At 58.0% G+C, this 12,346-nt stretch overlaps 2 protein-coding genes across 4 annotated transcripts in view; one reads left to right on the plus strand and one right to left on the minus strand.

Annotated features, from left to right (window-relative positions):
* Positions 1–5,382, minus strand: part of SLC39A11 (solute carrier family 39 member 11) — a 98,470-nt gene extending 93,088 nt beyond the window's left edge. The window contains exons 1-3 of one of the 2 annotated variants that reach the window (XM_080387029.1): positions 5,298–5,382; positions 4,270–4,383; positions 3,222–3,260 (exon numbers count right to left, since the gene is read on the minus strand). In XM_080387029.1, coding sequence (XP_080243155.1) covers positions 3,222–3,260; positions 4,270–4,377 — 147 coding nt within the window. In that variant the 5' untranslated portion in view covers positions 4,378–4,383; positions 5,298–5,382. The remainder of the gene's footprint in view (positions 1–3,221; positions 3,261–4,269; positions 4,384–5,297) is intronic. The other variant, XM_080387030.1, reaches the window with a different exon arrangement.
* Positions 1–12,346, plus strand: part of SSTR2 (somatostatin receptor 2) — a 99,093-nt gene that overhangs the window by 78,387 nt on the left and 8,360 nt on the right. Inside the window, exon 2 of one of the 2 annotated variants that reach the window (XM_080387009.1) lies at positions 11,858–11,934. The gene's annotated coding sequence lies outside the window, so the exon portion shown is untranslated. Of the gene's footprint in view, positions 1–11,839; positions 11,935–12,346 lie in introns of those variants that run through there. The other variant, XM_080387010.1, reaches the window with a different exon arrangement.

The following is a 12,346-nucleotide window of genomic DNA, read 5'->3' on the forward strand; positions in this document are numbered from 1 at the left end:
CTTTCTGGACCCCAAACGAACACTCTGCATCCCAGACCACCCTCCTTGAGGTCACCTAGACATCCCTGTCCCACACCCTCCTCCTGGCTCAGCAGCTGTAGAGAAGCTTTTAATTAATTCTGGTTTTATTTTGCTTTGCAAGCTCATGGTAATGATTTGCCTGCTCATCTTCTAACAGGAGAGACAACCGTCTGTTATACCCTGTTTCATCAGCAATCCTGGTCTTGGAGAGCAGCGTGCACACTCCCTGGAACCCAGATGACTAACAGAAATCCTGAGCTGAGCACCAGAACAGCAAGGTTAGAAGCAATACCTGCCTCCAAAAGCACAGGAATTGGAGTTTTGCTGGTTCTGACAGAGTACAACAGAAGTTTAATTAAACCTGGCAGCCCAGATTTCACAGCAGAGATAAAGAGGCAGTTAAGTTCTGCCTCTCGCTGCTCCAGGGCTCAGAGCAACAGCCCATCCATATCTGCAAGAGATCGACATCAAAGACATGGTCTCTACAACAGAAATCCCTTACAACAAGATAAGTAGTCCACGATCAGAGCAGCACTGCCATCAGAAGAAACACTTCTTAAAGGGAAGAAGAGGGAGAAAAAACCAGTACAAATAGGTTTCCAAACACTGCATCCTGCTTTTTGCCCTGCATGAAGCCAGCCTGCCAAAACACCAAGCGCCCACGCTGCTCCTGAGGTTCCTCCAACACCAGTTTTGCAGCACAAGCCTGGATGAGGTAGGAACAGCCCCTTGACCCAGCCAGCCAGGAGGACTTCACAGCCCACCTGGGTTCCCTTTCCAGGCAAACCTGCCTCAGGCATGCCACCTACTTAGCTCCAGCATCACATCCCACCTCCACAATCCTGCAGTGAGCTGCAAGTCAGCCACGGTCCCTCTTGCCAAAGGGCTGAGTCAGGAGGTGGTTTCTCCTCCATCTTTTCCGTGGACTCTGCAAAGCTGCCAACACATCACTAGTGCTTCCCTTGTCTGTACAGGGAGGAAAATGTTTCTCGTGTTAAAACCTTTCAGGTAAAGAAAAGCTAGAGACAGCCAGTCACACTGCCAGTCAATCAATTACAATGCTGTCCAGCTGGGAAAAGAAAACCATCTGCTAGGAACTCGGGGGGAACCTGTTACCTGGGGGTAACATCCAGCAAGCCCCTCCTCGGCACCGGGCAGCTGCACTGAGGAAGCATGAAGGTGCAGGGTTGAGCACAGCCCTCTCAGGGGGGGTATGCCAGCCCCATGCCACACAGCAGGCAAAGAGCTACAGGCACATCTGGAGCAAACTAAGGCAAAAGGAAGATAAATTTGGTGCTTTTGCCATGTCACTGCCACCCAAACACTCGGCCACCGAGCAAGGACCTGCTTCTAGCAAGCCCAGCAGCCCTAGAAGCAGCCATGGCACAATCACCTGCAGATCTCTGTCATCTTCCTCCAAAAGAGCCATCCTGGCCACGCAGCATCAGTTCTCTGCAGTGACCCTGGGTGACACAGGCAGCTCAGCTCAACCCAACCAGCACCAGCTTCAGCAGCTCAAGCCTACAAACGCAACTTAGAAACCTTCACAAATCTCAGCTTATGGGTGGTTTAGGTGGCAGCACCTCCAGCCAGCAGGATGTGCCACCACAGGCTCCCTCACTGTCATTCCCCTCTAGACACTGCAGCAACCCCAGGGGAAAAAAAAAAAAGTTCCCTTTCCTGCTCCAAGCACAGCAAACTGAAAGAAGCCAGGGGAAAAGTAACTGTTTGTAGAACTTCTGCTTCACCAGCCGAGCCACGCCTCTGCTGCACAGGGATGACTCAGTGCTCCTGGCAGGGTGACACTGCGGCCACAGCAAGGACAGCATCATGCCGTGCTGGGGCAGCACCCGAACCAGCCCTTGGACAGGACAGACACCCTACCATGCCCTGGTACCTCCCCAGACGCAGGACAGTTGTGCTGGCTGCTTTTGCAGACAGCAGTGCCACATCAAGGGGACAGCCCAGCGCACGCTGTCCCCAGCAGCATCTCCCTGACACCACAAAAGTGGCTCCAACTTGGCTTGTAGGGACAAGGGTGTGTCTTGCAGAGAAAAACAGCTCAGAAATCAAACCACAGAGGAAAGCTCCAGAACAGGCAATTCCCAACGCAAGCGATCCATTTATAAATGATGGCCCACGAATCTTCTACAACAGACAAGCTGAATTATTTGCATCATTAGCAGGTTGCAGGCACGTTCCAGGAAAGCTTGTTAGGGAGCAAACCGAGCTCTGTAGCCTTTCATGTCACCCGCCACAGCAGGCTCTTGCTCAGTGCAGCTGGGTTTGCTCCAGCCACGGGGAACAGCAGACCTGCAATCTCCAGAGCTGCAAACAGTTAAATTGCACCTTGATTAGCAGCATTGTGGCACCTGGGGGTGCACAGGGAGGAAGGGGCACAGCCTCAGCACAAGCAGCATTGCTGCACGCCACAGGATGGCTCACCCATGCTGCCAGGCTTGTGGTTCACCCCGAAACCTAGCAGCGTCGCCCACGCTCCAGGCGCCAGCTACACAGCCAGGACACAGCGAGCGGGGCCTGGCAGAGCCCTGCGCCCAGGGAAGATGCACCTTCCACGCAGAGCACATCCCCTGGGCTCTCAGGCACACTCTAGCACCTGAAGGAAAACTAACGTGATTTAACAAGTCTGAATGAGCCTCCACCTGCTCCCCATCACAGCAGGAGGTCTACATTCACAAGCCCCACAGTTTCATGTCTTCCTTCAAGAAGGACGCAACAAACCCCACATTTAGCATGCGCCTTCAATGCAAAGCTGCAGTGTCTTTATTCTCCTTCTTCCAAGGGCTTAAAGCACCCACGCTCTGCAGGAGACCAAGAAGCACAAAGCCTCCAGGACAACGGCTCTCCTGTCCACCTTCATCGCACCACTGCTCCAGGAGGAGCAATTCAGAAGCCCAAGGAAGCAAAAAGAGTTTAACTCAAGAGATCCAAATCCTGCATGGGCAGCTTGACATCCTTGTGACCCTCCTCGTGCCACCTCCATCCTCACCAAAGAGGCACAGAGACGTGACAAGACCTGAGCAGTACCACACCATGCTCTTCCCTGCCCCACCTACACCTCAGGCAATTATCCAAGAAACACTAACACAAGCAGGCAACCAAATGAAGCATGGTAGAGCTTCAGAGGTGTCGGCAGGAGAACACAAGCAGAGACAAGGAGTAGAAGGAGCTGTACTTACCCCCGCAGCAAAGCCTAAGCTCCCATCTAGGATCCGCCTCTGCAATAAAACACAAAATACACCATTTACTCCCAGTAGAAGCAGCAGAGTCAACACCACCGTAAACCTCGCAGATGGGGGAAGGCAGCTGCACTGCTACCACACTGAGATATCTTTCTTCTTCCCATTTCTGTAACCCAAGCGATTTCTGTGCTTTGAGGCAAAAGCCGTGCTTTTCACACAGAGCAGCCCACCATCACCAAGAGCCTATAGTGCATCCTGGCTCCCTCAACTCACTGGCAGTGCCCAGATTGGGCTCAGCCCATCCAGTGCCCATGCCAAAAGATGCAGAAAGGTAAACCAGAAACTCTCCTGCCCAGCTGTGCATGCTGCCCTGCATTTCCCCTCCTGAACATTTTGATTCCTGTAATAACGAGCTGCTACAAACAAAGCCATTACTCTTCCAGTAGCCCAGCACGTACCCTGCCCACCTCACTCCCAGTGCAGTTTTTCTTCATTAGCACATCATCCTCCCCCAGGAAGAAAACTAACGTGCTACTGCAAAGGGAATCTCACTTTGCAAAGAACTCCTGAATAAATCATCACAAGAGAGCGCCATAAATAATAAATCCATCCAGGCAATTTTGAACACAACAGCAAGGAGGGCCTCTAATTCTGAAATACAAGATGACTTAAAGAGCAGCACTTGGCTTGCTCTGAGCATGGGCTGACCCCAATCCTGCACTGGGGATGCGGCAGCAAAGCCAGGTTACAGGAGGAGAACCTGCTGTTCCAAACACAGAGCCCTGCCTGCAGCTCTGCCCCATCTCCCAAGTGCCGTGAGCTTGCTACAGCACATACCACAGCCTGGGTCAGGAATTTGATTTCCTTCTCCTCTTCTGTGTTGACACACAGGATAGAAATGAGCTGGATTTTTTTCTCCTCCTGTCCCAGGACCAACATCCAGTCCCTCACACTTGGGACCAGGCAGCCAAACCCCACCACGAGCATAGCACAGCCCCCTGCCCCGCTTGCCTCCCAGGGACAGAGGAGTGATCCCAGCACCCACCTGCCCGCTGGAAAACACAAACACCAGCGCCGAGCCAGCAGCTGTCAGCCCCCAGGTGAGGAAGGTTCCCAGCACCGCCTGGATCACCGGCCCGTGCCCTGGGATCATGCTGACCTAGGAGAGATTAATTGCATCAGGATAAGTGTGTGGTATTTAAAGACAGAGAATACCCCCCCCCAAACCCCTCCTCACCGAAGAGGTAAGTTAACCATCCTCCCTGCTGAGCCTGTCTAAGCTTCTCTTCCCCTCAAGTAGGGCTTTGCAATTTAATCCAAGCACAGAGGAGAGGGTCCAAGGAGGGATGGGATGCTCCACACCCCATCCGGTGCACGACCCCATGCCGATTTGGGGCTCAGCCCCCCAAGCTGGCACCAGGGCAGAGCAGCTCCAGAGAAACACACACTGCTCAAACCTCACCGAGTGAGGAAACGCTTCATCCCACATCCCCGGGCAGCTCCCAGGCACGTGCACCACATCCCACTTCTCGGTGCCACTTATTTACGCCAAAAACCCCCGTTCCCGGCGCTGGAGGAGAGCGGCCTCACAGCACCCCGCTCCACTCAGCTGCCGGGACCAGGCAGAAAGGGGAACCAGGCCCGGGGCTGGGCCACCGAAACAGGGCTCGGGGCTGTGCCCGCGGGGGTGGGGTGCCGAGGGCGGGGGGGGACGGACACCTGAGTCCACCCGGCCCCGAGCAGCCCGTAGCCGCGCTGCGAGGGAACACACGCGTGTGTGCAACTACCGACACGTCAATAGGTATATAAGTACATACATATTTATACGCTTATATGCGAATATATCAAAATACACGTGTACTTAAACGTTTATAGGTAAATTATGAGAAATACACACACCGTTCCCTTCCCTCCCCCTGCCGGGCCCCCCCAGGTCCCCTGCCTTGCCCCCGGCCCGCTGCCCGGCCCTACGGGGTGGACGCCCGGGTCAGACCCCCTCGGCTGCCCGGCCCCGCCAAGAGGGAGCCCCCCTGCCACTAACCCGCGCCCCCGGGGGACCCCGGCCCCGCTCACCGCCCGGCGCTGCCCGCCGCCGCCCCGCCACCACTTCCTGGTGCCGCCGCACGTGTCGCCGCCGCCCCGCCTATCAACGCGGCCGCCGCCAATGGGAGCGCGGCGGGGGCGGGCCGCCCGCGGCTCTGCGGTTCGGGAGGGGGAGGTGCGGGGACAGTGAGGCGGGCGGGCGGCGCGGGCGGCGCGGGCGGGCGCGGCAAGGCGCGGGGGGGAGCTGTCACCGCCACTGCCACCCCCGGGCACGGCGCAGCCCCCAGCTGCAAGGTGACCCCCGGGCAGGCTTCCCGCTGGGCTGCTAAAGGCAGCTCCTGGTCTTTGGATTGGGGTGCTTCCATGGCGTGCCTTCCTGCCACCTGGCAGCTTGGGAGCATGGCCAGCATGGTGAGCTGTGCTCGTCAGCCGCGCTCATTAACAACCAGAAGTTGCACCTTAATGATCAGTACGTGGCAGCCTGCAATACCTAACAGGACCAAACAACCACTGTCCATCCCCATCACAGCCTTTGGAGCATGCATCCGGCATCACGGCATCCTCCCCCAGCCGTTAACATCCCCCCAGAGCATCATCACGGGCAGAAGCAGCTCTGGCACCGATTCCTGCCCCAGCAGCTCCAGCCACCTTGGCAGGAGGGTGAGGGGCTTACCCCAACGGCCATGGAGCAGAGGGAGCCGGGCCAGCCTCAGGGCTCGCTGGTGTCTCCTGCTTGTGCCACGCCAGAAGGTGCAGGAGGTGGCAGAACGTCACATCCAACTCTTTTGCAACATAACCCTTCTTTATTAGAGTGTTTATCTTTTAAAAGCCTTTGATCAACCTCCCCTGCCACAGCTGGGAAAGGTCAAGGCCACTTGAAACCTCCCTGATTTAGGATTTAATCAATCTCCCCCTGTAATTGCCTGCATCCTTCATTAGCTCCCATAACAAGGCAGATGCAGTGCAAGGTGCCAGCTGGGAGGGACGTGGGGACAGAACAAAAAGGCTCCCCCCGCCACCCCAGGGGTCCCTGACCAGCCGTGATGGAGGGGCTGGCAGGGCTGGGGACAGCTGGTGAGCTGGCGGGGCTGGCCGTGGGGACAGTGCTGACACGGGAGCCTGCCTGGCAAGCTGCCATGGGCTGGGGGCGGCTGGCAGGGATGTCCCTGCCTGGGGATGTGTGGGCAGCCCTGGGCACAATGGGGACAGTCGTGATGGCAGTGAGACTCCGTGCAGAAGCATCAGCAAAATCAATCGCATCCACCCCCCTTCCCCAGTGTCATTTCTACGTGCAGGGACACCTCCATGTCACCTTTTCCAGGAAAACAGGGCACCAGCTGTTCCCCCTCCTGCCTGCCTGCACAGTCCTGCCTGTCCTGCACAGCTCAGCCCCACAAGGGACAGGGACAGGGTCCAGGCCAGCCCTGGCCCCACAGCGGGTGGACGAGCCTGCTGCACCCAGTGCAGGCAGGCAAAGGCAGCACCGGCGAGGGCTGGCAGCTCCTCTGTGGCCTCTGCCTGTGGCAGCACCAGGAAGGATGAGACCAGTGGTCAAAACCATACGTTACCTAGAGTCCCTAAAATGCATTTTAAAAAACAAAAGGGGCACAAATTCTTATGCAATCTCTCTCACAAAGGTGTGTGAGATGCTGCAAGGGGCAGCACTGCAGTCCTGGCTCCAGGGAGTCCTGGGGCCACCAGGCAGCCAGGACATAAATCCCTCCTTTTGTTAGTTTGTTTGTTTGTTTTTTCAATAAAGCTCCTTAGTGATGCCTGGGGTAGCTGTAGCAGGCAGGCGATGCAGAGAGACACATCCCAGCACAGCGATGGCCCAGGGCACTGCAAGCTGAGGCAGGTTTGGAGAAGCCCCAGACATGCCTCCCGCGGGGCACAGCAAATGGGGTCCCTCTGCTCCCACCCCGTCTCCCCTTTGCACCAGCTTGGCTCATTGCTGGGCTCTTTCCCAACCCAAATCCATCCATGTCAAGCTGGGGCAGTGGACAGAGCCAGCCTGGACCTGTACCAAGGCGCGGGCTGAGCCGAGGGAACGAGGACATCCAGAGACATCCCAGAGGACAGGGCAGGGGAGCAGCACAGCAGCACAGGCAGCGTCAAGCAGGGGTAACACCATCTCCATCCATCTCCATCCTACAAGCTAATGTCACCTATTAGTCACAGGGCACAAAGTGACAGCTTTATGCTTCTCCACTGGCTTTCAGCTCGCTGTGAGAGACATGATGGACCCCGCGTAAGGCTGGGACCCGCTGCTGCTTTGAACAGGAGGGGATGCGAGTACCAGCGGATCTGCACATGCTGTAACTATCCCTGACATTTCAAGCTGGAGCAGGAAGCCTGACTGCCAGACACAGAGTACTGTTAAGTCCCGGTTTAATGCACACGACCCTCCAACAAGGCAGGCACAGCAGGGAGAAGCATGGGCAGGAGCAGAGATTTCGGTCCATGGTTGCCAAAGACTCATTAGCGTCAGGGGTTTAGCAATATGATTCACAGGGAATCTGTACAGCAGCTTTCACTGCAGCTCAGTCCCGGGTACCCTCGGCAGAGATCAATAAACTAATTACGGAGGCAAATAACAGCAGGGTGAGAATGGGAGAGGCAGGAGCGGGAGAAAGGAGCCGGCTGCAGGGAGGTCTGCGGGAGCAGGAGGCAGCCCCGGGAAAGGAGCCGAATGCGGATGGTGCAGGGCTCCCCTGGGAGAGCCTCTCACCCGCCAGGGCTGCAGAGAAACCTGCATCCCGCGGGGTCTGGATGCTGCAGGGATGCTACTGCCTGCCCTGCCTGCAGGTGAAGGCACCAGCACTTCTCCTTCCCCATCAATCACCGCTGCAGACACTGCCCGATTAAATCTGGCAGCAACCAGCCTGGTTCTGCCCTGCCTCAGGGGTGCAGGGAGACGGTCCAGGCCTGTTTGTCTGGCTAATTAGCAGAAAGCAAAGCCTCCCCCCATTCCCATTCCAGGCATCCCTGTCATTGAGCCAGGCAGCCTCCAGCCAGGCGTCAGCAGAGCCACCAAAGCTGCTCATGGCTGCTGGGCTGGAGATGGGATGGGAAAGGGCAAGGAAAGGGCAGTGCCACCCAAAGCACCCATGGGAGAGGATACACCACAGTCACCCCTGCCTGCACTGGCCCTGGTCCTGCAGCCACGGGGGACAGCAGGGTCCCCCAAGGGCAGCGTGCTGGGGAGGAGCAGGCTGGGGCAAGGCTGCCCAAGGAGGCAGGAGCTGCTCAGGGCCGGCTCACCACTCTGCAAAAGCGACGGTGAGCTCCGGGGCTCCTCGGGCTGGCGCTGCACCCTGCGTGCTGCCAGTCGGGACGGTGATGGGGACAGTGACGGGGCCAGCGAGGCTGCGCAGCATCACTTTTCTCTCTTCAAAGGTCCTTCCCACCACGCCATGGGACACTGCAGCCAGGAAGCCAGAGGAAAGGAGATGAGAGGACGCTTTAACCCCCAGGGACCTGTCCCCCAGCACAAACAGGGTCCAGAGCCACGACCTGTTTTTTTTGCTATCAGTCATTAACAGGTAACAGGAGAGACCAGCAGAAGGGCTGTGGGCAGGGATACTCCTGAGGACAGCAATGGACAAGGCTAAAACAGGCAGGACATGTGCAGGGACCTCATGGCACTGACTTGGGACCCAAAAGTGTGTGACCAGCCCCCTGCAGACTCATCTCTCCCGCAGCAGTGTGGGGTGGTGGGTGCAGGTGAGCAGAGTGCTGGGGGCGCAAGCTGCAGGGCGAGCTGTACTCAGGACCAAATCCTTCCCACTGACTGCTGGAGAACAGCAGCTGCCTCCCAGTTCCCCCAGTTCCCTTCTACCATCTCAGTGCAGACCAGAGAGTCCCACCAGTCCAACACAGCCTCCTTCATTCCCACAAAATACCGGAGATCTCCCTGCCTCCCCTTCATCTATCGGGGAGAAAGGCTGGCTCACCCTACCCCTCTGTTGGCAAACAAACCCCAGCTCCTCACAACACTCATTTCCAGGACAGGGGTCGAAAGCACTGTTTTCCACGGGGAGTCTTGCAGAACAGCTGGGAATAGATGGCAGAAAACTTGGAAGGACTTTAAAAATCACTTTGTGGTCACGTAATCCCCATGTCCCTCTCCCATGGGTTATATTGGCCCTCGAAGCCGTGTGGGAAGAGGCCATGCATTTCTCCTATATCCAGCCCTGCCAGTAAATCGCTTTTCAGCAGAGTGGATGCTTCCCAGGCTAAAGGACAAAGAGGAGTTTATCTGCCAGCACCAAACCAGCTGCTGGGGTACAACAGCTCTCCAAACCAGGGACCACCCAGAGATACAGATCAGACTCTACACTAGGGTTTAATTCAACCCTATATCGAAGCAGAATAAATAATAAAAAAAAAAACCAAAAAACTATCTCCAATAGGCTTAAGTATGGCTTCCTGATTCAGCTAGCTGCTGCTGCACTCCTTACTGGATGTATATCAGCTCAGATCAGTCCTTTAATACACACTGGCCCATCATTTCATTAGTTTTGGGGTTTTTTTAATGAAGATCAGATCTGGTTTTAGCCAAGCAAGCTTGCTGGACAAGTTCACACAGCTCCCTGGCCCCTGCATCCAACACCAGCTTCCCACGGAGGCGAAAGCGAAGGGCAGAGGGCAGCTGGAGCCCTGACACTTGGCAGGCAGCTGGAGCAGCCCCACAGCCAGACAGAGGCACCCCAGGACCCCCCCTCACTGCTCCAGGCCCCCGGCACAGCGGGAAGTGCCACTGCAAGCCTGAGCTGAGGTGGTCTTGGTGCTGGGGCAAGGGGGTCTGTAGCACGCCAACCCCCCGCACGCAAGGCTTGCTGACCGCAGGGGCTGTGTGCCAAGGGACCCAAGGGAGGCATGCGGCAGCATCACCTATTCAGGGGAGACATTCAAGGAGGCAGCACTGGAAATGCGCACCGCAAGGTTTCATACTGTCCTTCCCGCTGCTGGCAACGGCTGCCCATGCGGCTTTGAGGTAAGGGCATGGTCAAGACATCCCTCCTGGGCACAGGAGCCAGCTGAGAGAGGGTAAAACAATGAAAAGGTCACAAGTCATCAAAACGCTCTCTCCTGTGCCACACTGGTGTGCTGCACTGCTTCCTCCCCATACCTCTGCCTGCGTTTCCAGCAGGCAGAGCACCGCAGTGGCCCTGGGGACACGTGCAGCCACCCTGCCCAGAGCAGCATCCCAGGGAGCTGCCCTTGGGGCTTGCACAGGTGACACTCAATGGGACACCCCAACCCCAGCAAGCAGCACCCCACAGAGATCTGATCCCCCACCCACATTAGCCAAACCATCTCGCTCCCTATCCTCCCTCTTCATGCACTTTTACTGGGATGTTAATTTCCACATCATCTATACCAGAGGAAGCTTTTTCCAGCCTCCTAAAGATTTATGAGGCTGATAATGATTCTCACTCACGCTCCAGGACCTGGTGTCTTCAGATCCACCTTGGGAAGTGGATGGCTAAGTGCAAATGAGAACCTCCCAGCCTCTCTGGCTGCAATCAGCAGCCTCGCTCTGGGCTCTTTGTTCCAAGTCACTCCTAATTTCCTGCTTTCTATTGTCTCTTTGATAAGTGATGGGAAGGGGGGGAGAGGAATCGCTATTATTTAATTGCTTTCAAGATCTCAAACAAACCAGAGCAGAAGGTTATCTCCCCCAAACCTCTCTTTTTTGGTCTTCCTCCTCCAGCCATTGTTACTGGGTAACTGCAGAGGGAGGGGCTGTGGCAGTAGCCACCTGTATTGCACAAGTCCCCAGAGCCCCCAAAGCTGTGAGCAGGCACCGCATCACCACCCCGCCTCTCCCGGGCTGTGCCAAGCCAGCAAGGACCTGCCTTGCCTTGCCTCTGGTGGCAAGGTGCAAAATCCTGGTGCCAAGGTACCCCCAGCTTCCTGGGAGGCTTTGGGACTCTCAGACCCCTCTTGGGTTCTCCAGCGGGGTCACAGCATGGCCATTGCGCTGCCAGCACCTGCCCTGCTCCGTCCCATGCCTCCCGTGGCCCTGGAGACATTAGGGGAAGCTGAGCCCTTTGCACCTTCACTGGAAGCAAAATGTTGCTTCTGCAGCAGGAGCCAGGCAGCAAGGTCAAGGTCATGCAAGGGAAAGGAGCCAGGGGGGGTGTGATCCAGCGGGGTCTCTTCTGCTGGAAGTCACATGGAGTCAGGCAGGTCCCACCACACTCTGGGGGGAACCAAGGTCCCTGCACCCACGCACCCACCCTGATTTTGAACACCCTTTGCCGTGCACCAACAGCCTCTGTGGGCAGGTGATGCTCCACTCCCCGGCACAAAGCCTGGGGCCACAGGGCCAGCTGGACCTCCAGGAGCAGCACCCAGCACCACAGGCTGCCCTGCCTGGCTCGCCTGCTGTGGGCAAGGTGGGCAGTGCAGGTAGGGCAGTGTGGGCAGCGCAGGGTGGGCAGCGCGGGCAGGACGGGCAGGGTGGGCAGCGCGGGCAGGACTGTCTCCGCCCCGGCCCCCGGAGCCGCCCCGCGCGGGGCGGGGCGCAGCCGGTGCGCTGGGTCCAGCGGCGGAGCCGCGCCGGGGACGGCGGGTGCGCGGAGCCGAGCGGAGCGGAGCGGAGCGGAGGGCGCTGCCGGCGCCTCCCGGTGCCCCCGGGCCGGGGCGGCGGCGGGAGCAGGTGAGCGGCGGGGCCGCGGCCGGGGCAGCACCGCTCCGGGGCCCGGCTGCGGCGGCGGGAGCGGGGCGGGATGGGCCGGGGGCTGCGCCCGCCCCGAGTTCATCGGCCACGGGAGCCGTCCGGGCTGGGGTCCCGGCCGGGGAGGAGGGGGCTGGCAGCCCGGCGGAGGGCGAGGCGAGGGGAAAGGCTTTTCCCCAGCGCGGTGCTTCGGGCACCAGTCGTGCCCAGCGGGGACTCGCCGGCTGGATTTTGGGAATCACGAGGACTCCGGTGTCGCCAGCGCCAGGCGAGCTGTGGTGTGTCCAGGACACGCTGCTCGGCACCGCAAGGGCTGCGGAGGGGAGACGAGGGAGGTGGTTTGGGGAAAGCCCCTCTGGGAAGCATCTCTCTCCCACGGAGCTTGCCAGGCAGG

This window comes from Falco punctatus, assembly GCF_963210335.1.
Source record: "Falco punctatus genome assembly, chromosome: 1".
Lineage (NCBI taxonomy): Eukaryota > Metazoa > Chordata > Aves > Falconiformes > Falconidae > Falco > Falco punctatus.